At 44.0% G+C, this 24,603-nt stretch overlaps 2 protein-coding genes across 7 annotated transcripts in view; both read left to right on the top strand.

The window, feature by feature from the left end:
- Positions 1-1,296, top strand: part of NADSYN1 (NAD synthetase 1) — a 30,849-nt gene extending 29,553 nt beyond the window's left edge. For all 5 annotated transcript variants that reach the window (XM_025184917.2, XM_025184912.2, XM_075927712.1 and 2 more), the window contains one exon: positions 618-1,296. In XM_025184917.2, coding sequence (XP_025040702.2) covers positions 618-674 — 57 coding nt within the window. In that variant the 3' untranslated portion in view covers positions 675-1,296. The remainder of the gene's footprint in view (positions 1-617) is intronic.
- Positions 1,297-15,943: 14,647 nt separating this feature from the next.
- TPCN2 (two pore segment channel 2) overlaps positions 15,944-24,603 on the top strand; it is a 50,838-nt gene continuing 42,178 nt past the window's right edge. Inside the window, exons 1-2 of one of the 2 annotated variants that reach the window (XM_075927710.1) lie at positions 15,944-16,247; positions 23,102-23,166. In XM_075927710.1, coding sequence (XP_075783825.1) covers positions 16,115-16,247; positions 23,102-23,166 — 198 coding nt within the window. In that variant the 5' untranslated portion in view covers positions 15,944-16,114. The remainder of the gene's footprint in view (positions 16,248-23,101; positions 23,167-24,603) is intronic. The other variant, XM_075927709.1, reaches the window with a different exon arrangement.

Below are 24,603 nucleotides of genomic sequence, written 5' to 3'. Positions count from 1 at the left end.
AGACTGGGAAATAAGAGTCTCTTGTAAATAGTGCAAGGCAAAGTTAGCCTATTTTGGGAAGCGAGCACACTAACAGTTTCCTTTGGCCTGGAAACTCTATGCTCACAGACCATGTAGTTGTAATTCCCAAGAGAACCATTGTCCAGAGAAAAGCCACATGTTGACTGTTGTGTTCCCGTGTTTGTAGCACAGAACCCAGAGATAAGATGGTGTAAGAATTCATGTGGTTACACAACTATTCAGTTACCCAATATCTAACATGCCTACTTGGTATATCTACCAATGAGAGAAAATTCCGATGTGATGCACCTCTGATGTCATCTTCTGTGGCTCCTGGCTTGGGAAGAAGAATATATGGCCAGAGCTCTTCTGCACTGTTCTGCTACTTGACTGCCAAAATGGCCCTTCAGGCCTTGAGCAGTTGTGAGGTGATTGGAGAATGGGCTGACGTAGAACCATCCCCAAGAATCAGGGACTGGGCATAGCTGAGAATCTGGCCTCTGGCTTGTTGTTCCTTTGTTCATTGTTCACTACACCAACTCTTGGTACAATTCTAAAATTAATAGAAGAAATTGAATGAAAATTTGTTTTTATTCCTGTACGTTGTTTATTTTCAGGTTTCCAATCTAGAAAGTAATGAAAGAAGGAAGCCTGTACTTGAAGATGCGGACTGACTACTCTCTGCTTTTATACTACTGACTTAAAAGTGGGTACTGAATCTATAAACATAACATTCAAGGATAGAGTATATTCTGGAAATCAGAACATTTCAGTGTCTGAACAGAACTGGTTTATCTTTTTGTTATCAGTTAAATTTGTAATTAATCAAACCCACATTTGTTTGGACAAATAAGTTTAAATCATTTCATGATTTTGAATGATTTGTTTCAGCTATTCATTATTTGTTATATTCAAGGTGTGAAGTTTGTCACATACTTTACGTGGTCTTGGCTGAAATTTTTAACATGTAAAAATAAAGATTGGACTTTTAGGTTTTAATTTTTGGATGATTCATGATTCATTAATATTTTCATACATACCTGTAAATTGTCTGAATGCACTGAAATAAAAAGTGTTATGATCCCTCCAGTAATAGAAACCAAGCTCAGTGCTTGTATGGGAAAATGTGTGTGGACATATAAAAAATTTGACGGGGTCTAATGAATAGTCAGCATGTGATATTTATCTAACATGTTGAACTGAAGGCAGAAATCTTTATAGTCTCTGGGCACATGCTTCTGTGAAAATAATTTTTTTCATTTTATTATGTAATAAATTCACATTTTATAATACTAATTGGCTTTATTTGTAACATTTTTATTTACTCAGAATTAACTAACTCGTCTGGTTTAGTGATTGGAACCTAAGATCCTAATTCAACAAAGTATTTGAGCGTGGGCCAAATTTTACATACATGAATAGTTTCTAATGTGTCTCTGGTCAGCACTTCTAAGGTCTGTTTCTGACTCTGCCATCTACTTACTGTATAACCTTTGAAATTCACTTTAACCTCTATGAGTTTGTTTCTTCATTCCTAAAATAGGGATAATGCCTAGTTAATATAATGCCAAATGCACTTTGAGATCCTCGGATACAAGGTTTTCTACTCTTATCTGCAAAGCATTATTTAAAGGGGAGCTGCAAATACAATTAGGTTTGTGTTATTTTTTCCTTCTTGAAGATTTATAAAGAAAAGTGGTATGATTCACATTTTAAATATTCCTCAGTGCCTGGCATTTTCCAAAAAAATATGAAGATAAGCATGGTGTTGTGGCCTACATTTCTGTTCCCACTTAACCTGGTGCTACTATCCAAGGCTGAGCATGCACTGCCATCAGAAAACGAGTAGGCAAATGTGGCTGCTTTTCTTGCCTGTTTTGTCACTATGGCCACATCTATACTACAAGATAAGGCCAAATCTATCATGGGTGATGTCTGGCCACCCGATTTTGCAAAGTCAAAGGTCTGTGTTCTCACTGCAGGGAAGAATTCAGTGTACAGGCAGTCCCCGGGTTACGTACAAGATAGGGACTGTAGGTTTGTTCTTAAGTTGAATTTGTATGTAAGTCGGAACTGGTACATATTGTAGGGGAAACTCTAGCCAAACATTTCTCCAGAGCTCAGTTTTATTCTCCCACACCTCACTTCCCTCAGTCCTTTATTCTCAAGCTGAGGTGTCTGCTGAGAAAAGCCGCTCCGCATCTCCCTGGTCTGCTGGATGGGGCGCTAGCTTCGCATCTCCCTGGTCTGCTGGGGGGAAGCAGTGCGGGGTTGCCTCACCCCATTTGTAAGTAGGGATCCGATGTAAGTCAGATCCATGTAACCCGGGGACTGCCTGCACTCTGAAGTAGCACATCTCCATTAGGGAATCAGCCATTGACTTTGAGAGCGATGCACTGTGGGTAGCTATCCCACAGTGCCTACGCCGCTTTGCATCCTGGGTTATGCTCCTAATGCATGCTGGGTCCATAATTGTGCACTGGATGGTTATGGGTTCATGTCATCAGTATAATGCTCTCATCCCATAATGCACTCATCTAGGCCCTCCCCCCTTGCTTGAGATCAATGGGAAAGTCTTTTAGTACCTTTTTTGGCCCTGGTTACCCACGCAGAGGCCATAGCAGCGCAAGCATGGATCACATTTTGCGTCAAACCATTGTGATGTTGACGTCGGCCTTGTTGTGCCTAATGGTGCAGTATTTTGAGAGCGTGTCACTCCACCAGGAAGAGGACGAATCTCAAGATCTCCTGGACTTGCTGTACATGCAAGCCCTTGTGCTGATGCAAATGTGGCCACCAGTCAATCCTATGGACATGGTGAAACACCAGTTCTGGTACTGTGAGACTGGTAGGATTGCATTGTGATGCACCTATGAGGTGATCAGGAGTGGCTGCAAAACTTCTGAATGTGCAAGGCTACTTCCTTGGAACTTTGCAAATGGCTTTCTCTCCACCCTGAAGTGCAAGAATATTGGAATGAGACCTGCTCTGACTGGAGAAGTGTGTGACAATTAAGGATGTTAAAACTAGTCAACTATCCGATAAGCAAATACTTATTGGATAGTCAAGTCGACTAGTCGCTTCCCCTCAGCAAAGGGTGAGGGTGAGACGGGGTACTTCAAAGCGACAGCGCTGCACAAAGCCCAGGATCAACTGTGTGGTGCTGCCCCTTTGAAACGCTGCTGCGGGGTTTCAACATAGCAGCACTGCATGGAGCCTGGCATCAGCTGGGGACTCCCTAGCTGACCCCGGGCTCCATGCAGCATTTCTGTGGAACCTGGAGTCAGCAGAGGAGTCCCCAGCTAATCCCAGGCTCTGTGTAGCGCTGCCATTTTGAAATATTGCGCGGAGCCCAGGATCAGCTGGGGAGTCCCAGATGACACCAGGTTCTGCAGAAATGACACACGGAGCCCTGACCCCAGCTCCACATGGCAATTCAAAGTGGCAGTGCCACATGGAGCCTGGGGTCAGTGGGGGACTCTTAGTCCCCAGCTGACCCTAGGCTCCATGTGCGTGCTGCCACTTTGAAATGCACAAGAGCCTTATACTGGGGACTCTGATATGTTTCAAAGGAGGAATGCGGAAGTGCCTATTGACTAGTCAATGGAAATTCCATCGACTACTCAAGTAGTAAATTAATTGATATTTAACATCCTTAGTGGCAATTGCCCCGTGAAAGCTTGCAACACCAGCCAGCTACCAGACATTTGGGAATCAGTTCAGAGTGGGGAAATCTACAATCGAGGCTGTTATTATACCAGTAGCCAAAGCCATCAATACCATTCTGCTATTGAGGGTTCAACTATAGGCTGAACATGAGAATGGTGGTTGAATATGATTTTGGGCATTTAAAGGGAAGGTTTAGGAGTCTCCTGACTAGGTTGAACCTTAGCAAATGCAACCTTCTCTTTGTAGTGTCAGCCTGCTGTGTGCTGTATAATCTTTGCGAGATCAAAGGGGAATTTATCTAACAAGGTGGGGAACTGAGGCAGAGCGCTTAGCCAGAGATTTTGAGTAACCAGACACCAGGGCGATATGAGCACAGCACGGAGCAGTGAAAATCAGAGAGGCTTTGAAAGAAAGTTTTATGAATGGCCAGTTTTGAGACTCATGTACGTTGCTTTCAATGAGGTGCCACTGTGTTTGCCTATAATCTCCCACCCTACCCCTGAAGTATAAGCAATAAAGAGACTATTGTTCATCAGTCATGCTTTTTTACTTAGAGGATATAGCAGGAAAATAAAAGAAGTCAATGGTGGGAACTTGAAGGGGAGGGGTGGACTCAAAGGCATGAACGACAGCTTTTGGCCTTCCAAGATCTTGGAGGTTAAGGCTGCCTGTGAGGCTCCCCTACCACCAATGTCCTGGTACCTCTGAAGAGCCTGGGGATGGAGGCTATGGAACTGGGGAGGAGATAAAGTTATTTTGCAGGGGGTGAACGAGGTTCTAATGGGGTGGTGTTTCCAGGCATGCAGCCAGATGCTCCATTACTGTAATCAGGGAGGCAAAGATACTTTCCTGTTGCTTGGTCCGCAGTTCCCTGCACACTGTCCTCTCCTGTGGTTCTGCAACTCTGTCCTGACGCTCAGCCTGCATCTCCTCCGGAAGCATATTCAGCCGGTCTATTGGCTTCTTGAACATATTTTCCCTTGACCATTTTCTCCTGTGGATCTACGCCAGGCGGACAGCTGGTGGAGCCAGGGGAGTACACAGGGAGCTGGCTACTGTCCCTGGTGTAACGAAGTTACAAAGGCACACATTATAGGAGCTACATTGTGTTAAATCTAACCCTAATCTGCTAACATACAGCAAAGATCTCCATAAAGACAATGGAGATGTGTTCTGTGCAAGGCCAAAGTTTTGCTTTGAAGGGGCCACTGTTCAGCGGGTACACAGCTGAGTTCAAAGGAACCTCTGGACTCATGCTGAGGCTGATATGGTCAGGGGCCTGATCCTGCGAGCGGGAGAGGGGGATGGGGTCTGGTCATGCCAGTGGGGCAGGGTGGTGTCTGGCACATGAGCCTTCCTGGGAGAGTGCTACTTTTCTAGCTTGAAAGAGCTTGTCAAGTGGGGTGAGGGTGAGGGGACAGGGCAGAGCACTTCCCTCTGTGTCCAGTACACGCAACTTCTGGGGAAAGTGCTACTTTCCCAGCCTGCACTCCGCGGGGTCAGTGTTTGGCAGGGAGACGTCCAGGGAGAAGGGGCCTGGATCCAACGTGATAAAAAGATCTGGGCTCCCACCTGTCGCCAGGTGGCCATTCTCCTCCTGCCCCTCTTGCCACCTCGCTGTCCTCCACGCTGATGCTAGTATTATCTTGACCAGACTCCACAGTCAGGCTAGGGAAGCTGGTTGGGTCACTCCCTAAAATCGCATTTAGCTGCTCACAGAACTGGCTTATTTGTGTGCTGCACCAGACCGTCCATTTGCCTCCTTTGTCTTGTGATACATCTGCGTCAGCTCCATTATTTTGACTCTGCATTGCTCAGCATCCTTGAAGTATCCTTTGGCCACCAGGTAGTTCGCGATCTTCATGTAAATGTCTGTGTTCCTTTTGCTGGTTTGGCGCTTGGATAGATTGAATTCCTTTCCTCCTGCCTCAATGAGGTCCAAGATGTCCTGAACTCTCCAAGCTAGTGCTTCTATACACTCTGGGGAACTGAAGCTCATGGCACTTGAAGAATTGGAAGTCATGGAAGTGTTGGAAGTCATGGCCCTGTGTGCTGCCCGCTCTGAGGTGTGCACGCAACACTGGCCACACAGGATATTAAATTAACACTTTCCTGGGGCTTTTCCTGTTCACCTGGAGAGCAGTAGAGGTGCAAGTTCAGACCAGAGCGGGACACTGTAGGATGCCTCCCGGAGGCCAAGAACCTTGACTTTCACTAGCACTACCATAAACTTGACCCAGCAAGGTTGGGAATAGCATTACTCCCCATGAAATCAGAAGTTCCTGATATCCACTTCATCGGCCCTTAAGGTCGACAAGACAGGCTTGGGAGTATGGACATATTGTTTAGAAAAATCAACCTTATGTGGCTAAATTTGAGATAGGAGTTTAGGTTTTTGTAACTTCGCTTGCTACCCTGTAAAACACTTGGGATGTGTCTAAACTACATGGCTCCGTTGATGGAGCCATGTAGATTAGGCTGATCGGCAGAGGGAAATGAAGCCGTGATTTAAATAACCGCGGCTTCATTTAAATTTAAATGGCTGCTGTGCTCTGCCATGGCTTCATTTCCCTCTGCCAATCAGCTTAATCTACATGGCTCCATCGATGGAGCCATGTAGTTTAGACACACCCTTGGAAACAGAGAAAGCACATGAGAGAGGGTTAGAAAACCAGCTTCCCCACAGCATTCAGTAAAGCTGACTTACCTATCCGTCACTGAACTTCACTATCACATAAATGTGCCTTAAATTGGACAAATACAAAGGGAATGAAGGTGAGAGTTACTTTTTCACCTATTGCCTTAATCTTTAGCCACTTCTTACTTACATTCACTGAAGTCACAAATGGTGCCCTTTATTGGAGCGTCTGTCCCATTCTGAGCATCACAATGTTATAGCAGAAAATTCTAGCCTAATTCATGCTTCAGTTTCTGCTGATAAAATCCACTGCAGGCCAGGTGGTTAATGGACACGGCAGTTTCCCTGCTTTCTGCATCCTGAAAGAGAGTGGGGCCATTCATAGGGGCAGTAGTAGGGGAGGCTGACAAGCCCCTTAGTAAGGGTCCCATAAAGTACTGTTTGGAGTCCAAAGCTGAGTTCCTCATTCAGAGTCAGGAGGCACTTCTGCTACGTACGCTCCTTGTAGGTGAGAAACCTTGCTTGGATGCAGTTGCCTGTGCAGCCAGGCACAACAACTGATACTCCTGTGATGCTCCGTGAGCCACATGCAGCAGAATTTGAAAAGTTCTAATCTAGCTGTGGATTTTCATTTCTGTATGGCCCTGGAACCTCAGTTATAAATGAGAGCTCTTCTCCTTTTTCATTCATTTGCCTAAGCTACTGCTTCCTTCCTCTCTTGACAGTCATAGGAGAAAAGGAACAATGAATGGTTGTTGACTGCAAGTATTTTTAGTGTGTTTCTAATTAAAGAGAGAAAACGAGTGTCAGAATCACATAACAATATTGGCAGGCAGACTTCTTGCTGCTACTCCTATATGGTTGAGCATTTGAACACTTAAGATGAATCTCAGACTGTTCTTGTGTTTCCATTGTGGCACTAACACACTGCAAATGACTACCTCACCACTGGCGGATGCTGGTTGAACCAATCAGCTGTACCATTGCCCTTACAGCAGACACCCTCATGTCAGCATTTACCAACAGTTAGCCCACAGTCATACCACCATTTCCCCCTTTCTTGCAAAGGAAATATCTGTGGTCAGCTGTTAGCAGTTAATCATGATCACTCTCAGTAACTCATCAAAGAGAATGTCAATGCAGTTTTTAAGAAACAGGTGCTCCCTTGGAAGTCAATAGAAAACTTAATGAAAGCCACTTCTTCCCCATAATCAAAGAGAGCTAATGTGTTTCTCTGTACTAACCCATTCCCCTGTTGAAATGTCAAATTAAACAGAACGGGATCACACCTGTCAAAATTCTAGTAAGTATCTCTTAAGGTAAAACATTTTGATTTTTAAATAAATAGCAGGTTAACACCGTGTCATTTCTAAAAGTGAAATTCGGGTTCTGGTTTGCCTGGACTTGGTCTGAGCTGATTGTGGCAGACAAAAAAGAAAGAAAAGGGGGAGAGATGGCAACTCACCTCAGCTGTCACAATCTCATTCTCTGTCAATCAACTGTTGAGAAGGCGGTAGCTAAGACAGGAGTGGGTAATAAGCAGCCTGCGAGTCGGAGGCAGTCTGCCAAGCTTTGCCTCTGAGGAGCTGCCAGACACTTTATTCACAGCTCCTGTTGGCCTGCGGTTTGCTGTTCCTGGCGAATGGGTTTCATGGGAAAGCAGTGGCGCCGTCTGTGTTGCTTCTCGCAGCTCTCATTGGTCGAGAATGGCAAACCATGGCCAACAGGAGTTGCCAACAGCTATGCCTGCAGATGCTCAGGTAAATAAAGCATCTGGTGGCCCACCAGATCCAGCCTGTGGGCCACTTATTGCCCTCTCCTTAGCTAAAGGAACTGGGGATTGTGTTGATCCTGGACTACCAGCCGTTGTGTATAACTGAGTGTTGAGACAAATTAAGTTCTGTCTACAGTTTTATCTTTCCTGCATATTTACTCATAAGAAGTCCTCTCTCTAGCATCCTATGAAAATAACATCTCTTCATAAGTGATCATTTTTTAGGCTGGGTACACTGAATAAACTTAATAGAATGCTTGTAACAGAGGTATGGTTACTTATTGGTGTTAATGAGATTATGAACCTGAATAATGTTTCCAACAGCATATGTTGGAAACCAGCACATTAGGTGGAAAGTTGAGGCATAAAATCTACTTTAATTTCTGAGTTTGGGACTGTGTCCAGGTCAAAGATTTTGGCTATCCCATTATAAAAACAGGTGATATGAAAATCTGACATATGAGTTCAGATCCTGAGCACACACCAGGATTTGGTTGAGGCCTAGCTTTCCTTGAGATGGATAATATATTTCAGAAAGGTTAGTGATTCTTGACTGGTACAATAGAAGACATCTTTGTTTCCCAACATGCCCTATCATTGAACTGTTATTCAGTAATACATCATGTAATTTATTGCTCAATCTCAAAAAGAAATTGGCCTAAATGATTATTACGCAAATTTCAGCTGGTTTTGGAAAGTTATTTTTTTCACAAGACAGTAACTTAAAGTTTAAAAAATAAAATCAGGGAAACAATGATTTCTCAAAAAAGCACTGACTATTAAATTTAGTTGGGAATAGCCATCGTGGTGCCACTTGACAATTTGGATAGAGACTGGCTAAATTAGTGAGGTGGGTTTTAAACAAGGTTCAATGGGGGCAGGTGACCAAAGCCCACAGATAAATCATAAACATGAAGACCTGGGAGACGGGTCAAAAATTGGGAGGAACGTGGCATGTAATTGTAGGGATAAAAGAGAGACAAACCAAATGGGGAAGGGGGATGTTAAAATCAACTCACTCTCTGTTGTCTGTATACAAATGTAAGAAGGAGGGGGAATAAGCAGGAAGAACTTGAACTTCTAGTAAATAAACACAACTATGACATAGTTGACATCAAAGAGACTTGGAGGGATAATACACATGACTGGAATATTGGTATAGATGGGTACAGATAGCTCAGGAAAGACAAACAGGGGAAAAAGGATACGTTGCCTTATATACAAGAATTTATACACTTGGACTGAGGCTGAGTTGAACATAGGAGACAGACTTACTGAGAGTTGCTGGATAAGGATAAATGGGGTAAAAAATAAGGGTGATGTCATGGTAGACGTCTACTGCAGGCCACCTAACCAGGAAGGAGAGGTGGTTGTGGCTTTTTTTTAACAACTAACAAAATTATCCAAGGCACAGGACGTGGTGGTAATGGGGGACTTCAATTATGCAGACATTTGTTGGGAAAGTAACACAGCTGGGCACAGCTGATCCAAAATGCTCTTGAGAAGCAAATCTAAGAGAAAAAATAATTGAAGAGAGTTGGCAGTTTTTCAAAGTGATAATTATAAGGACACAAGAGCAAATTATTCCAAATAGCAAGTATGGTAAGAGACTATCTTAAATATCATCTTTGAAAAGTCATGGAAAATGGGAGAGATTTCAGAAGCCTGGAAAAGGGCCAATATAACGCCTATTTATAAAAAGGGAAATAAGGACAACCCAGGAAACTACAGACGAATCAGCTTAACTTCGGTGCCAGGAAAGATAATGGAGCAAATAATGAAGGAATCCATTTGCAAACATCTGGATGATAATAAGGTGATAATTAACAGTCAGCATGGATTTGTAATGATCAAATCATGTCAAATCAACTTGATAATTTTCTTTGATAAGATAACAAGCCTTGTGGACAAGGGGAAAGTGGTAGATGTAGTATACTTAGACTTTAGCAAAGTATTTGTACACTAGGAAAATACAACCCAGTCATGGCTACTATAAGGTGGTTACATAAGTGGTTGGATAACAGTTCCCAGAGAGTAGTTACCAATGGTTCACAGTCATGCTGGAAAGGCATAACCAGTGGGGTTCCTCAGGGGTCTATTTTGGGACTGGTTTTGTTCAGTATCTTCATCAACGATTTAAATAAAGGCATAGACAGTATGTTTATAAAGTCTGAGGATGATACCAAGCTGGAAGGTGTTGCAAGTGCTTTGGAGGATAGGGTCATAATTCAAAATGATCTGGACAAACTGGAGAAATGATCTGAGGTAAATAGGATGAAGTTCAATAAGGACAAATGCAAAGTACTCCACTTAGGGAGGAATAATCAGTTTCATGCGTACAAAAAGGGAAATGACTGTCTAGGAAGGAGTATTGCTCAAAGGGATCTAGGGATTATAGTGGACCACAAGCTAAATATGAGGCAACTGTGACACTGTTTCAAAAAAACAAACATCATTCTGGTGTGCATTAACAGAAGTGTTGTGAGCAAGACATGAGAAGTAATTCTCTTGCTCTATTCAGTGCTGATTAGCCTTCAAACGGAGTATTGTATCCAGTTGTGAATGCCACATTTCAGAAAAAGAGGTGGAGAAATTGGAGAAGGTCCAGAGATGAGCAACAAAAATGATGAAAGGTCTAGAAAACATGACTGTGACCGTGACCGCGCCCACGGTCCACTATGTCCATGTCCTCGGTTGGGGGGAGGGTAAGGTCTCTAGCGTTACAGCCGCCCCACGTAACCATGCTCCGCATCGCCAGTTAATCCTCCCGATTGGCTGTGTCAGCTCCACACTCCCCGTTGCAATGGGGGAGGAGAAAGGGGGGCCCGGGCCCATCCTTGCTCACGGGCCCCAGCCCAGGGCCCTAAGGACTCGGATCCTAGGAGATCCGGTCCAGCTGGCGGGGCATTCCGCCGAAACTCGTCAGCCTGCCAACCGCTCAGGGTTCCGCCCTGGGCTACTTCCTTTCGCCTCCGGAACCACCCCAACTCCAGAGCTCACCTTCTCTTTGGTAGACAGGGCTGCGGGAGGGCGATTACTCGCCGGGGCCATCGGCTTCCCTGACGATACGCTCCCACTCTGGGGGTCGATCCTGGTCCCCCCTTCCTGGCTTTACCACTGCCTGGCTTCTACCTCCCGGTTCACGTCCTCTTCCTCTCCTCCCTTCCCCCTGCTCATCCGGGAGATGGCACTTTGAACGCCTCACACTTCCCGCCCCACCTATCATGGGTAGGGGCCATTGTGCCCGCGTTCCCCTGCTCCGCCCCCGCCGCCGGGGTTGCCATGGCACCCGCTGCCCAGGACGCCATGCCGCCTCCAGCCCGCCCCTGATGTCGGCCAGCATGACCTCAGGGCCGGGCGACGGCTGCGCGATGTGCAAGCAACCCGCACACGGCCGGGCCTCCCCACCTCTATGGCCAAACAGAGCGTGCCTGACCCTAGCTAAGGTGCAGGGCGAGGGCGCCCCGTCACAATGACCTATGAGGGAAGACTGAAAGACTTGGGCTTGTTTTGTTTGGAGAAGAGAAGACTGAGAGGGGACATTATACCAGTTTTCAAGAACCTAAAAGGGTACTACAAGGGGGAGGGAGAGCAATATTGTTCTCCTTGACCTCTGATTATAGAATCATAGAATACTGGGACTGGAAGGGACCTCGAGAGGTCATCAAGTCCAGTCCCTGCCCTCATGGACAGGACCAAATACTGTCTGGTGGACAAAAAGCAATGGGCTTAAATTGCAGCAAGGGAGGTATAGATTGGACTGTCAGGATGATTAAGCAATGGAATAAATTGCTTAGGGAGGTTGTGGAATCTCTATAATTGGAAATATTTAAGAGCAGGTTAGGCAAACATCTATCAGGGATTGCATGGTCCTGCTGTGAGGGTAGAGGCCTAGACTTGATGACCTCTCAAGATCACTTTCAGTTTTAGTATTCTATGGTTCTATAAATTATATACTGCTTCGCTTAATTTGATACACTGAAATCTTGTTTATGAAGCAGAATGGAAATTCCAAATCACAAGAATGTGCAGTTGCCAATGTCAATTACAATGAACCTTTGCTTAGGTAGTTTGACAAGGTCCAGAGAAGAGCAACAGAAATTATTAAAGATCTAGAAGGAAGATGAGGGATGATTGAAAAACTGGGAAAAGAGAAGATTGAGTAGGGTAATTATAATAGTATTCAAGTATCTAAAAGGTTGTTACAAGGAGAAGGGTCAAAAATTATTCTCCTTAACCTCTGATGATAGGATAAGAAGCAATGGGCTTAGATTGCAATAAGGGAGATTTGGGTTGGACATTAGGGAAAACTTCCTAACTGTCAGGGTGGTTAAGCACTAGAATAAATCAATCTCCTAGGGAGGTTGTGGAATCTCCATCATTGGAGATGTTTAAGATCAGCTTAGACAAATACCTGTCAGGGATGGTATAGATAGTGCCATGAATGCAGGGGACTGGATTTGATGACCTCTCGAGGTTCCTTACAGTTCTAGTATTCTATGATTCTATTACTACAACACTGGAATAATTAATATCTTATCAGCCAAATTCAAATTATGCTGTCTGAAGATATCGAATCATGAAAAGTATACAATAATTTCCTCTACATCTGTCAGAAAAGCATTATTCTAGATCAGAGGTTCTCAAACTGTGGTCTGCGAGCTCCAGTCAGGTGATCCACAGATAGTTCTAAGGTGTGTGTCTGAACAGCTGCACGTGAGAGAATGAAGGGGTGCCCATCTAATCAGTGTAGCTGTACATGCATGGCTCCCTTAATTAGGTGCCTGTACCCTGGAAAAGATAGTGACCTGGGGGGAAAAGGGGGAATAAGGTCTAGATGGGAAAGGGTAGTGGGATGAAAAGAAGGTGTGGGGGGATTTGGGACATGTAGGGCTGCAACAGCCAGAGAAAGAGGCAACATTCCCCAGGTCCAGGGCTATGACTAGTAGGTAGAGACAGCCCTACTTCTCAGTCTCAGAGCTGTGGCAGTGGAGAGACACCTCCACTTCCCAGCCCCGCTTGGTAGCTGCCACAGCTGGGGAGAGAGGAAGAGACCCCTCTCATTCCCAGTTCAGTTCAGTGGCTGCTGTGGTGAGGGAGAGACCCTCTTCTTCCCCAGCCCCAGTTTGGTAGCTGCTGTGGAGGGGAAGAGGCAGCTCTCCCCAAACTACTGGTAAAACTTAATGAATCACTTGCCCAGACAAGTTTTTTACATATGGCACTTTTATCCAAAGCTCTTTACAATAATTAGCGAATGGTACAAACATTTGGAAAGATCATTAAGTGGTCTGCCAAGACCCTCAGCAATTTTCAAGTGGTTCCTGCCCCTCCAAAAAACCACTGCTCTAGATGATGCTTCTGTCATCTTGGATTACCATAATAGACATCTGAATATGAAAAAAGTGACAAAAGGTTAAATACCACCTACTAGAGGCTTTGTGAAAAAAACTTTTCTTCTTCTCTCCATCACTGAAGAGGTTAGGTCAAGTCCATTTAGAAAAATGGGCAGGTTTTAAAATCAACTGACCATCAACTGACTACACAGATTTATACTAATATTACATTCTAAAAAATATCATAGCCAGAATGGATGTATGTAGTAATTTCCCCCCAACATTCTCATATAGCTATAAGAATACTCCTAAATACTGTATTTTGTTTATGTAAAATCAGGTCTTTCCGGGTCTGTTAATTTGTTTATATTATACAATTACCTACATTTCTACAAATTAAAGACTATGATGAGTCAGCCTCTAGATATACAGAACCTTGTTCAGCTGAGGCACACTGTTAATTCATTACACTGGAGATATTGCCCATTGATAATTTTACTATAGTTCACACAATATTTCACCCTTTCCAAGCTGCGCTTGTAGCTGAAACAGCATAGTAAAGAATTACAATAATAAAAACTGTGTAATCCTATAGTCAACTATAACTTTAAAGGCATACAAGAGAAGGGACATCTAATGCAATCTAGGAATGCAAGCAACCAGTCGACTACCCGATAAGCATAAGCTTATTGGGTAGTCGAGTCACTACTCAACTAGTCGCTTTCCCCCCAACCTTGATGCTTCTGTATCAGAAGCAGCAATGGGGAGCAGGAGCAGGTGCTGGGGGGAGCCGGCTTAAAAGCTGGTTCCCCCCAGCACTGTCTCTGGGCGGGGTGGAGGAGGGAAGGCAGAGATGCAGCGGGAAACCCAGGGCCAGCAGGAACTGAAGCAGTCCCTGCTCGTGCTGGGTCACAACTGCTGTGTCTCTGCCTTTGAAATGTAGCATGGGGCTCTTGCTACATTTAAAAGGCAAAAGCACAGCAGTTGGGACCTGGTGCGAGCAGAGACTGCTTGAATCCCTGCTCACCCCAGGCTTCCCACTGTGCCTCAGCCTTTTAAATATATTAAGAGCTGCAAGCTGCTCTTACTACATTTAAAAGGCAGAGGTGCAGCTGTGATAGTGAGCAGCCCACCCCCTTTATCGACTAATCGAGTAGTCGATGAAAATTCCATCAACTACTCAACTAGCTGATTAATCGAAATGTAATATCCCGAATGCAATCAGTGAATTAGATGGTGAGAATGGAAGGTTTAATTATTCTGAATCATACAGCCTGGTGGAAAATACTTGCATCACTTAAAACAAAGAAAAGGTTTGATGAAAAGTGAAATTTCGAGTTGACTACATTCCTTCCATAAATTATCTGTTTCCAAGAAAACCAATGTGGCAGGTGATTAGATCACTTACTGCAAAACATTTTATAATAATGAGCATAAATCTCCAGGGTAGGGACTGTCATCCTATTTACTGTAATTATATACTGTAATTGGGATTTTTGGGTGATATTGTAATACAGATAATAATCTCTATAGTCCTTTACATGTTCAAAGCACGGCACATAACCAACTGCCACTAATTTTCAGAATACTCTTGAGAAGTGGATGCATAGTCAGATCTTCACTGTAGATAGTAAAAAGTGAGACAGGACGTGAGATGACTTGGCCAAGGGTTTCTGTTGAATAGGTGGCAGAGACAGGGCCTTTCAACTCCCAATTCTGTGCTCAGTCATCTGGAAAAAATGTTATGAATGATATGACAGTTCATAAATGAGGCTCTTAATTCCATCTGTGGTCGCTCCCTGTATAGTAGGACTACTAGTGCCACCTCGCCTTTCATTGGATGCTACTCTAAATAAGTTATTTTAATGCTATGTATTGAATATTAGCCAAAGGTTTTCACTTCTGCCCCCGTCCTCAAATGTATTTAGGCACCTCATTTCCCAATGGTGTCTGTCTACCTTTGAGGATCTGGTCCATGCTTACTGCAAATGAAGTGCTATGCCGACTAGCTATAGAGCACTTTGGAGAAACCAGAACTACTCCAGGATCACAACCGGAAATTGATTTGTACTGTTCAGTTGACATTTTTTAAAGATTGGATTCCGGTTTTCTGCCTCGCAACTGTGCCAGTACTGTGCCTGTTGTGCTTTCCAGACAATAGTGGTAGTAAGGATAATGTGTTAGCAACTAGGCGCCAGCCCTTTAAGAGATTCATAGTTCTGCTCAGTGTGAACCAAGGCAGCAGGAGATACTGTGGGACTCTCGCCTGTGGACAGATGAACCTACCAGCTGAAGGAGCGAGCATGGGGCAGCACTGTCAGGAAAGAGGGGCTGCAGGACATGCCCCAGTTCCCCGGCTACGCCCCCCGCCAGCCCCTGGCAGATCCCGCACCTACACACCCTTCTGCATCCAGGATCCCTGGGAGCATCAGCCCCTCTCCCACTGGAGCCCTGACTACCCCTGCGGTGCCTGCCCTTTCCAGCGCCTGCCGGTCGCGGCGCTGCCTTGCAGTCCCGCTAGAGGCAGCCGGACTGAGCCGGGATGAGGCGGATCCTCTGCCGGGTGACGTGGAGCGGGCGGAGCACCCCGGCCAGCCCCTGCGGAGTGCGCGCTGCTTCCCTTCCTGCTTTTCCCTATGGGCCGGCTGGCCGCGCCTGACAACTGCTGCCGGGGAGGTCTGGGCGCAGCCGCCGCTGTCCATGGCGGAGGGAGCCGGCGCCGAGAGGGAGCCTCTGCTGCCTGCGCGCACAGCGGGCCGCGGCCACTCACGCCCGGGAACCGTCGGGGCCGGCGAGTGCTCCGCTTCAGCGGCCTGCAGCGCCGCCCAGGACGGTGAGTGGGACGGGGGAGCCTGCGGCTGGTGCCCCGCAGAGGGATGCGCTGGAGCGCGGAGATCCCGGGGATGTGGGGCTTGCCCCGTAAAGCCTAGGCACGCCCGCTGTGTGGGGCACCTAGAGCAGTGTTTCTCAACCGAGGTACCAGTACCCTTTGGGGTACTCGAGGGAAGTCTGGGGGGTACGTCAGCACAACTGAAACTTGGAGAAAACTGAATTGTTGTTGTAAGTTTTACAAGCGCTTTGTTATTTTTGTACTTTTTTACAGCCACTAATTTCATCGCTTGCCTAGCTGCGATTAAGTTGTTTAAACAAATGTGTTACAATTTTGTTTTCTACCATTGCATGTCTGAAAACCGTAGGTCCTGGGGGTACTTCTACTTTTTTTGGTTTGAAAAAGGGGTACTTTATAAAAAAGGTTGAGAAACACTGAACTGGAGCATCTCTAGAGCAAGGGTGGGGAACCGTTTTTGGGTGGGGGCTGCTGACCCAGAGAAAAAAATCAGGTGAGGACCATATAAAAGTGAGAAGACCCCCCCCCCCAAAAAAAACAAAAAATGTCAGGTTCAGCCCCCAAGCTCTAGGTCGCCTACCGCTCATCTAGAGCATGGTACTTAAAAGGTCCCTTATATCAGCCCAATTGCAGTGCCAAGGCCATTTACGTACAGTCCAGAGGATATACTCCAGGGCCTACAGCATATGGATTAGTGCCTGCAGAACCAAGGCCCTGGTGACTCTAGGGTGGCAGCTGTAGAACAGAGACTGAAGAGTGATGCCTGTAATCATAATCTAGACGAGCAATAGTCAGCTTGGGGAAGGAAATGAAATAGTTGATTGTGGAATAAAGGGCACTGAAGTGGCTTCCCATCTGGACTAAGGATGTTAAGAGGCAGGTAATTGGTTCATCGTGTTGATACAATTTGTATTGACTACTCGATTAGTCAAAAAGGAAAGGCGCTCAGTCCCGGCTCACACTGGGTCCAGGAACTACCCCCACTGTGGCTCTGCAGTTTAAATGTAGTAGGAGCCAGACCTGCAGGCAGTGGGTGTAAGTCCCAGACTGGGCAAGCCTGGGTCAGTCCCAGCTTGCGCCGGGTCCGGGACCTCCCCACTTTGTGACTCTTCATTTAAATGTAGTAAATGTCAGAAAGAGGCAGCAAAGGGGGAGGGGAATGGGAGGGAATGATGGGGGGAGCCATCTTAAAAGCTGGTTTCCCCCCTTCAGCTCCAGCTCTGTGGGAGGGGGCAAGGGCGCAGTGACAGTGTTCCAACTTTGAAATGTACAAGAGTTCCTGCTGGGGCTCTTGCACATTTCAAAGTGGAAATGTTGCATGGAGCCTTGGGCCAGTGGGGGACTCTGAGTCAGTTAATTGAAATTTAACATCCTGCTATAGACCACTGATGGGCAACCTAGGCTAGTGAGTGGGCCGCATGAGTGTCCTCCTTCATCTCAGTGGACCACAAGATTGTTGTAACCAAGTTGGTCTCCTGGGATAGGGTAGTTTTGCTAACTAAGCTTCCGTACCTAGAATTTGCGGGGTGTGCTGATTGAACTGTAGCAGGCTTTGATGGGATGAACAACTCTTACAGTCAATGTTGTGTGCAATCAGCATGCACCTCGTTTCATGTATCCTCGCTTTGTACTCCCCTTTAGTAATACTCTTAGGAAAAAACAGGCAGAAACCAGTGGAATCTGGCAACCCTGCATGTGGGCAACAGTGAACAAAATGTCTCACAGGTCACACGCAGAACCCTAATGGGCTGCATGTGGCCCTCAGGCTGCAGGTTGCCCACCACTGCTATAGACGGAGTATATATACATAACAGGCATGTGGATTTGATTTGTCACATAGCTTCACTATGCCATTGATTTATTTACATGCTTGTTTTTGATGAGCCTAGCTGACTGGGGACAATGCGTGAAATAAAGCAATATGACTTGAGATTTAAGCTGTTTTCAATATTCTACTCCTGCATCATGCTGTTTTCATTCACGTTTATTTTATGTTAAGAGCTAAGTGCTTTTTTCCCTTCTCTCTTACAAGAGGTGCAAACTACTTAAGTGGGCTTTATGTTAAGGGAAGGGGACATGTGGAAAATTGTATAAGCTAAATTTCATGCTGCCTTTAGGCTGGGATTTTCAAAGAAGCCAAAGGGAAGCAGGCAGGTGCTTAATTCTTATTTGAAATTCAACAAGAGTTGGATGGCTAAACTCTATAACACCTAACACATTTCTGTAGGAATCAAGCACCTAACTCCCTTATGAGTCTTTTGAAAATCCCAGTCTTAGAGGACAAGCTTTTTGTAGTAGGCACTTTATATAATTATTTGTAAGAGGCTCAGTTTTTGAGTTGACTTAAGTAGCACTCTTGAACTGAATGCCACCATTGTGTCACTACTCATGTTAAATACTGCTAATATAAGGATGGAAGAATTGGATGCAATCATGTCTACACTGTGGGGGCTACATAGTTGCATTGATACAGATATGCCTCTGTAGCACTATGTAGAAACTTTCTATATCTATAGAAGGATTTTTTTTGTCATTGTATGTAATTCATCCTTCCAAATGACTTCCATTGACCTAGCTATGCCTATACTCATGTTAGGCTGACATAGCTATGGTAGTATAGCATATGATTTTTTTTTCATGCCCCTGAGCACTGTAGCCATGTCTACATAACTTTGGGTGTAAACTAGGACTTTGAGTAGCACATTCATGATAGTACAGAATCACACACAACCTGGCTATGTCTACATTGGCCCCTTTTCCGGAAGGGGCATGGTAATTTTTGAAATCGCAATAGGGAAATGCATGGGGGATTTAAATATCCCCCGCGGCATTTAAATAAAAATGTCCGCTGCTTTTTTCCGGCTTTTAGAAAAGCCGGAAAAGAGCGTCTACACTGGCCCCGATCCTCTGGAAAAAGCGCCCTTTTCCGGAGGATCTTATTCCTACTTCAAAGTAGTACCTTATTCAAAGTAGGAATAAGATCCTCCGGAAAAGGGCGCTTTTTCCGGAGGATCGGGGCCAGTGTAGACGCTCTTTTCCGGCTTTTCTAAAAGCCGGAAAAAAGCGGCGGACATTTTTATTTAAATGCCGCGGGGGATATTTAAATCCCCCGCGCATTTCCCTATTGCGATTTCAAAAATTACCATGCCCCTTCCGGAAAAGGGGCCAATGTAGACGTAGCCCCTGTCTTTAGTAGAACTGCAAACATATTTTACTATAAAACCTAAGGGTGGGATTTTCAAAGGTGCTCAGGATTGCCTTGACATTTCTCTTACAGAAATCAATAGGAAAGAAATTAAGTCCACATGGGTTGCTTTTAAAAATACAACACTCTCTCCTCAGTTCCTGACAATATTCCTTTAGGCCGCTTCGCCTTTTATGGTTCTGTGGTCACTGAAATGGGGAATCTAAGATTTATAAAGATAAGACTAATAAAGGCCTTTTCTGCTGTTTGAAAGAAGCCTCTGTATTTTTTTAAAACCAATTTAATCTCTGTTGCGTTTGTCTTCATGGTTGATGTCAGGGTCTATTTAAAAAAATATGTTGTCGTTACGCACTGATATGCGGTAAAATTTTTAAATTGTTTCCTGATCTCTTAGGAAATTGAATACTGTTCAGATCCGTGTCACCTGGGAATACAATGCAGTGGTGAATGTTGCTTAGTGATGCGTTATGCTTTTGAACCAAAGATATGGGAAAAGCTCAACTAGCTATGGGATCTTTTTTTTTTTTCTCATAATGTCCTAGTCAGCCTCTTTGATTGCCATGCCTTGCAGGGATAAGCTGGAGGTTCTGGTACTGAATTTCTATCAGCTAGAGGAACATCATGGGGAGTTGGCCCCTTTTCTTTTCAAAATCAAGCTTTTTAGAGCCTGTCACTGGCATGTATTAAATGCATCACTGAGCCCCTGTCATCATTTGTTGTCTGAGGGAGACTCTTTTCCTCCCCCCCACAATAATGGACTGTCTCTGGTTCCCTTCACTACATTAATTACTGGGGCAATCAAAGATTCCTTGGTACCAAAGGCATATAGTCAAACTGAAGGTGGAAGTATATAATTTATCACAGTCTCTGTTAGTGAATTTTGGACTGATTATTCCATAATGGTCTCCAATTGCATCAAGGGAAACTTAGGTTAGACATTAGGAAAACCCTCCTAACTGTTAGGGTGGTTAAGCATTAGAACACATCACCTATGAAGCTCGTGGAACGCTATCATCGGAGGTTTTCAAGAGCAAACCCTGACAAACATTTGTCTAACCTGTCTAGAGAATATTTGGTCTTGCCTTGGTAAAGGGTACTGGATTAGATGACCTATACATTGTTATGCTAATACAACTATCATGTAGTGATGCTTTGTTTTACTTCATTATGTATGTACTGTTATCTTTTCCCTGTGCTTTGGATCATGTCCTGGTGTATATAAGAGCAATAGCTGCAGGTTGATATGAAAAGGGAGGACCCTATTCTTTTCTCATTTCACTCTGTGGCACCGCTCCATCCAGTTCAGTGGGATCAAGTCAGGTGCAGAATTTTGAAGCTCTGTCTTTATTAAAAGGTACATCTGGATAACTGACGTATTTTGTATGCTACCAGAAAAGAATTTGGCTGACACTCTATTAAATATATTGTTCTGATTTTCTTTATTTCTGATTTTTGCTGACCGGAAATGCAGTCCTTTTTGCCTGCTGTGATAACAACTGGGTAAGAGTCAGTTGCTTAGAAATCACTCCAACAGAATTTCTTTCATTTTTCCTTTTCTCTGGCTAACTGTTTTGGGAGCCTGTTGTATAGGAGGGGATATTTTTGTGTGCAAAATAGTAAGTTTCTGGGCATCAAATGCTCAAATTCGGTTACTAAGTGCTCTGTAAATTGCTCAGAGCTTCATTTTTACCTGAGGCAACTTACTGGCATGATACAATTATCAATGTAATTTAGCAACATCAGATAAACTGAAAAAATGTCACTATTACTCTGAGTAAGAGTGGCCACAAAGAGAATTATAACTATAGAGGTAAAGCTATACCATTATGTTCTGTGTTTGTACATTGCTTAGCACAGTGTTCCAGGACTTGTAATTAAAAACAATTAACAATAGTAATTACTGTAAATTTCCCTTTGTAGAGAAGTCTTTGATGTGTGTGTCTTTTGAGTAGACCTTGAAAATAGAAGTCCTGTCTGACGTAGGAGGAAAAATAAAAAAACCTGGATATCTACAGAAAAGAAGATGAAGGGAGGGAGGGACCTGATAAGTTTACAGATAGATTAAGGAGTGTTATAAGGAGAATCGGGATCACTTGTTCTCCATGTCCACTGAAGGTTGGACAAGAAGTAATGGGCTTACTCTGCATCATGGGAGATTTATGTTAGATACTAGGAAAAACTTTCTAACCAAAAGAGTAGTTGAGCTCTAAGGGAGGTTGTGGAATCCCCATCAGAATAGATTAGACAAACACTTGACAAGGAAGGTGTAAGTATACTTGGTCCTGACTCAGCTCAGGAGGCTGGATATAAATGGTGTACCTTCCAGCCCTACATAGTTCTGACTTTATACTACATTTTGAGTGATATTGTTCCTTGACTTCAGAGTTACCAGTGGTCCACACACATTTTATGCACCTTTGTTAAAAATGTTTACATCAGAAATAACAAATAATGAAAAGTTTATAGAAAGAGCTATTTGCTTTAAAGAACTGTTAACACTGACAAAACATTTTAAATTCCCCAAATTAATAATTTTTTGTAACCTTCACTTTGTCACACTGCCACACTTTGCATTTCACATGTAGGCCTAGTTAAATTGAGAGGCATGGTTCTTTGCATGAGATGAACCATTTTAGGTACAATTCAGACACATTTTGTTCCAAATTAAAGTTTGAGAAACATTTCCATTGGCCTTTGGTTTTGTAAAAGCTCATTTTTATATATTATCTTTTTTACGTTCTGATAAGGAAAGATTTCTCTTCTCCTTCCTTCCTGTTCCTTGAAACAAATGATCTGTAAATCTTGTAATCAAACAGGCTGCAGGAGAGCCTGAAAAGTGAAATTGATTATATATTGATTCACTGCAGAGTCTGAGAGAGAGGCATAAATAAGCACTGAGTAAATGGTGAAAACAAAGTAGATGTCTTTATTTCATAGTCACTCAGTGCAAATAGTGCTTATAAGGTAGGAAAGGAAGCTTAATCTGTTCATAATCCACATTGAAAATCGTGATACAATTTGACCATGGGAAGCAAGTTTGTGTGCTGAGGCCTCTGCATATTCTGCTGACTTTTTTTATCTCACTGTTTTTGTGCTCTGCTTTCAGTCACTATCCCTCTATTTCAGGGGTGGGCAAATACTGTCCTGCAGGCCGGATCAGTCTGCCAGGGTTAGCCTCTGGCGGGTTGCCACTGCTATATTTACCTGCGCCTCCGTAAGTACAGGCGATGGCAGCTGCGTTGGCCACGGATTGTCATTGCCAGCCAACGAGAGTGGTGGGAAGAGGCACAGATAGGGGCACCAGTTCCCCCACAGCTCCCATTGTCCAGATTATGTTCTGTGGCCAATGGGAGATGTGATTTCCAGTATCCGCAGAGGCACAGGTAAATTTAGTGGCAATGACCCACCAAGGGCTAACCCTGACCAACCACTACTGGTTTATTGCCCACCCCGAATTAGATTGTAAAATCTTTGGGGGTACAGATGATCTTTTTATTCTGTATTTTGCACAACATCTAACACACTGGGGTCTTGAGCTATGATGAGGATGCCTAGTTGGTAACATAAGTAATAATTAGTGTGGCGGGGTTTGCCCAGGTATCATAAATAACCACTGTTTCTTTTAACCTCACAGTTGCTGGAGCTGACCATGAACTTTACATAAACCAAGCTGTAGTATTTATTGAAGATGCAATACAGGTAAATAGAATTTGTTTCTTTCTGACTGTTCCTATAGTGCTGTGTATTCATCAAATGTCATAATTACAGCTATGAGTTAGTCCTGGAGGTCATGGTGGAGACCCCAGGGGCAGTGGACAGCAGGAGTACCCCACCACCTCCAGTTAGCTACGTGCAAGTTGCGGGGCCTCCACAGTTCACGGTTGTGTGTGGTGGGAGACCTTGGAGCTCTGACACTCAACATATGTAGGGGGCCCCAGGAGCTGCTAGCTGCACCACCGCTGCCCTGCTGCAAGCAGTGTGGGAACTCGCAGATCCCCATTTGTCACAGATATTTTTAGGAAAAGTCACAGACGGGTCAAGGCTTCTATTAATTTTTCTTTATTACTCGTGGCCTGTCCATGGCTTTTCCTGAAAATATCCGTGACAAAATCTTAACTTAAGTTATAATTATTAGTTTTTTATATCACTTGGGGGTGATGAGATTAAGTAGAACATTCTTTCAGTATCCTAGAATACTCAAGGAACTGGCTGAGGAGATATCTGAGCCAGTAGCTATCCTCTTTGAAAATCATAGAAGATGGGAGAGATTCTAGAAGCCTGGAAAAGGGCCAATATAGTGCCTATCTATACAAAGGGAAATAAGGGCAACACATGAAACCACAGGTCAGTCAGCTTTACTTCTGTGCCAGGAAAGATAAAGGAGCAAATAATGAAGGAATCCATCTGCAAACAACTGGAAGATAAGAAGATGATAATTAACAGTCATTTACTTAGGTTTTTGTAAAGAACAAATCATGTCAAACCAATCTGATAGCTTTCTTTGATAGAATAACAAGCCTTGTAGATAAAGGGGAAGTGGTAGACATGATATACCTTGCCTTAGTAAAGCATTAGATACACTCTTGCATGACCTTTTTATCAGTAAATTAGGGAAATTCAAAATAGATGGGGCTACTCTAAGGTGGTTGCATGAGAATGGTTATCCAAGCAGTAGTTTACAGATGATGTCAGCTCCCAGCCTATAAAGTTTGCAGATGATGCCAAGCTGGGAGGGGTTGCAAGTGCTTTTGAGAATAGGGTATTAATTCAAAATGATCAGGACAAACTGGAAAAATGATCTGAGGTAAACAGGATGAAGCTTAATAAGGACAAATGCAAAATACTTCACTTAGGAAGGAACAATCCATTTCACACATACAGAATGGGGAGTGACTGTCTAGGAAGGAATACTGCAAAAATGGCATCTAAGGGTCATAGTGCACCACAAGCTAAATGTGAGTCAGCAGTGTGATACGTACATACAAACTTCCCTAGATTTATCTGAGTTTACTACCTCTTGAAATATCCTTTTGTCCTTTTTTCTTTCCCTCTTCTCTGTATAGCATCTTTCAATTTCTCTGAGTCCTGGTCACCTCTGTGATATTAGTTGGGAGGCCTGAGGTCTAGAATTCTTTT

The sequence above is a fragment of the Pelodiscus sinensis genome, chromosome 4 (assembly GCF_049634645.1).
Source record: "Pelodiscus sinensis isolate JC-2024 chromosome 4, ASM4963464v1, whole genome shotgun sequence".
NCBI lineage: Eukaryota > Metazoa > Chordata > Testudines > Trionychidae > Pelodiscus > Pelodiscus sinensis.
Note: the sequence above shows the minus strand (reverse complement) of the source record. Positions and strands in the feature narration are given on the sequence as shown.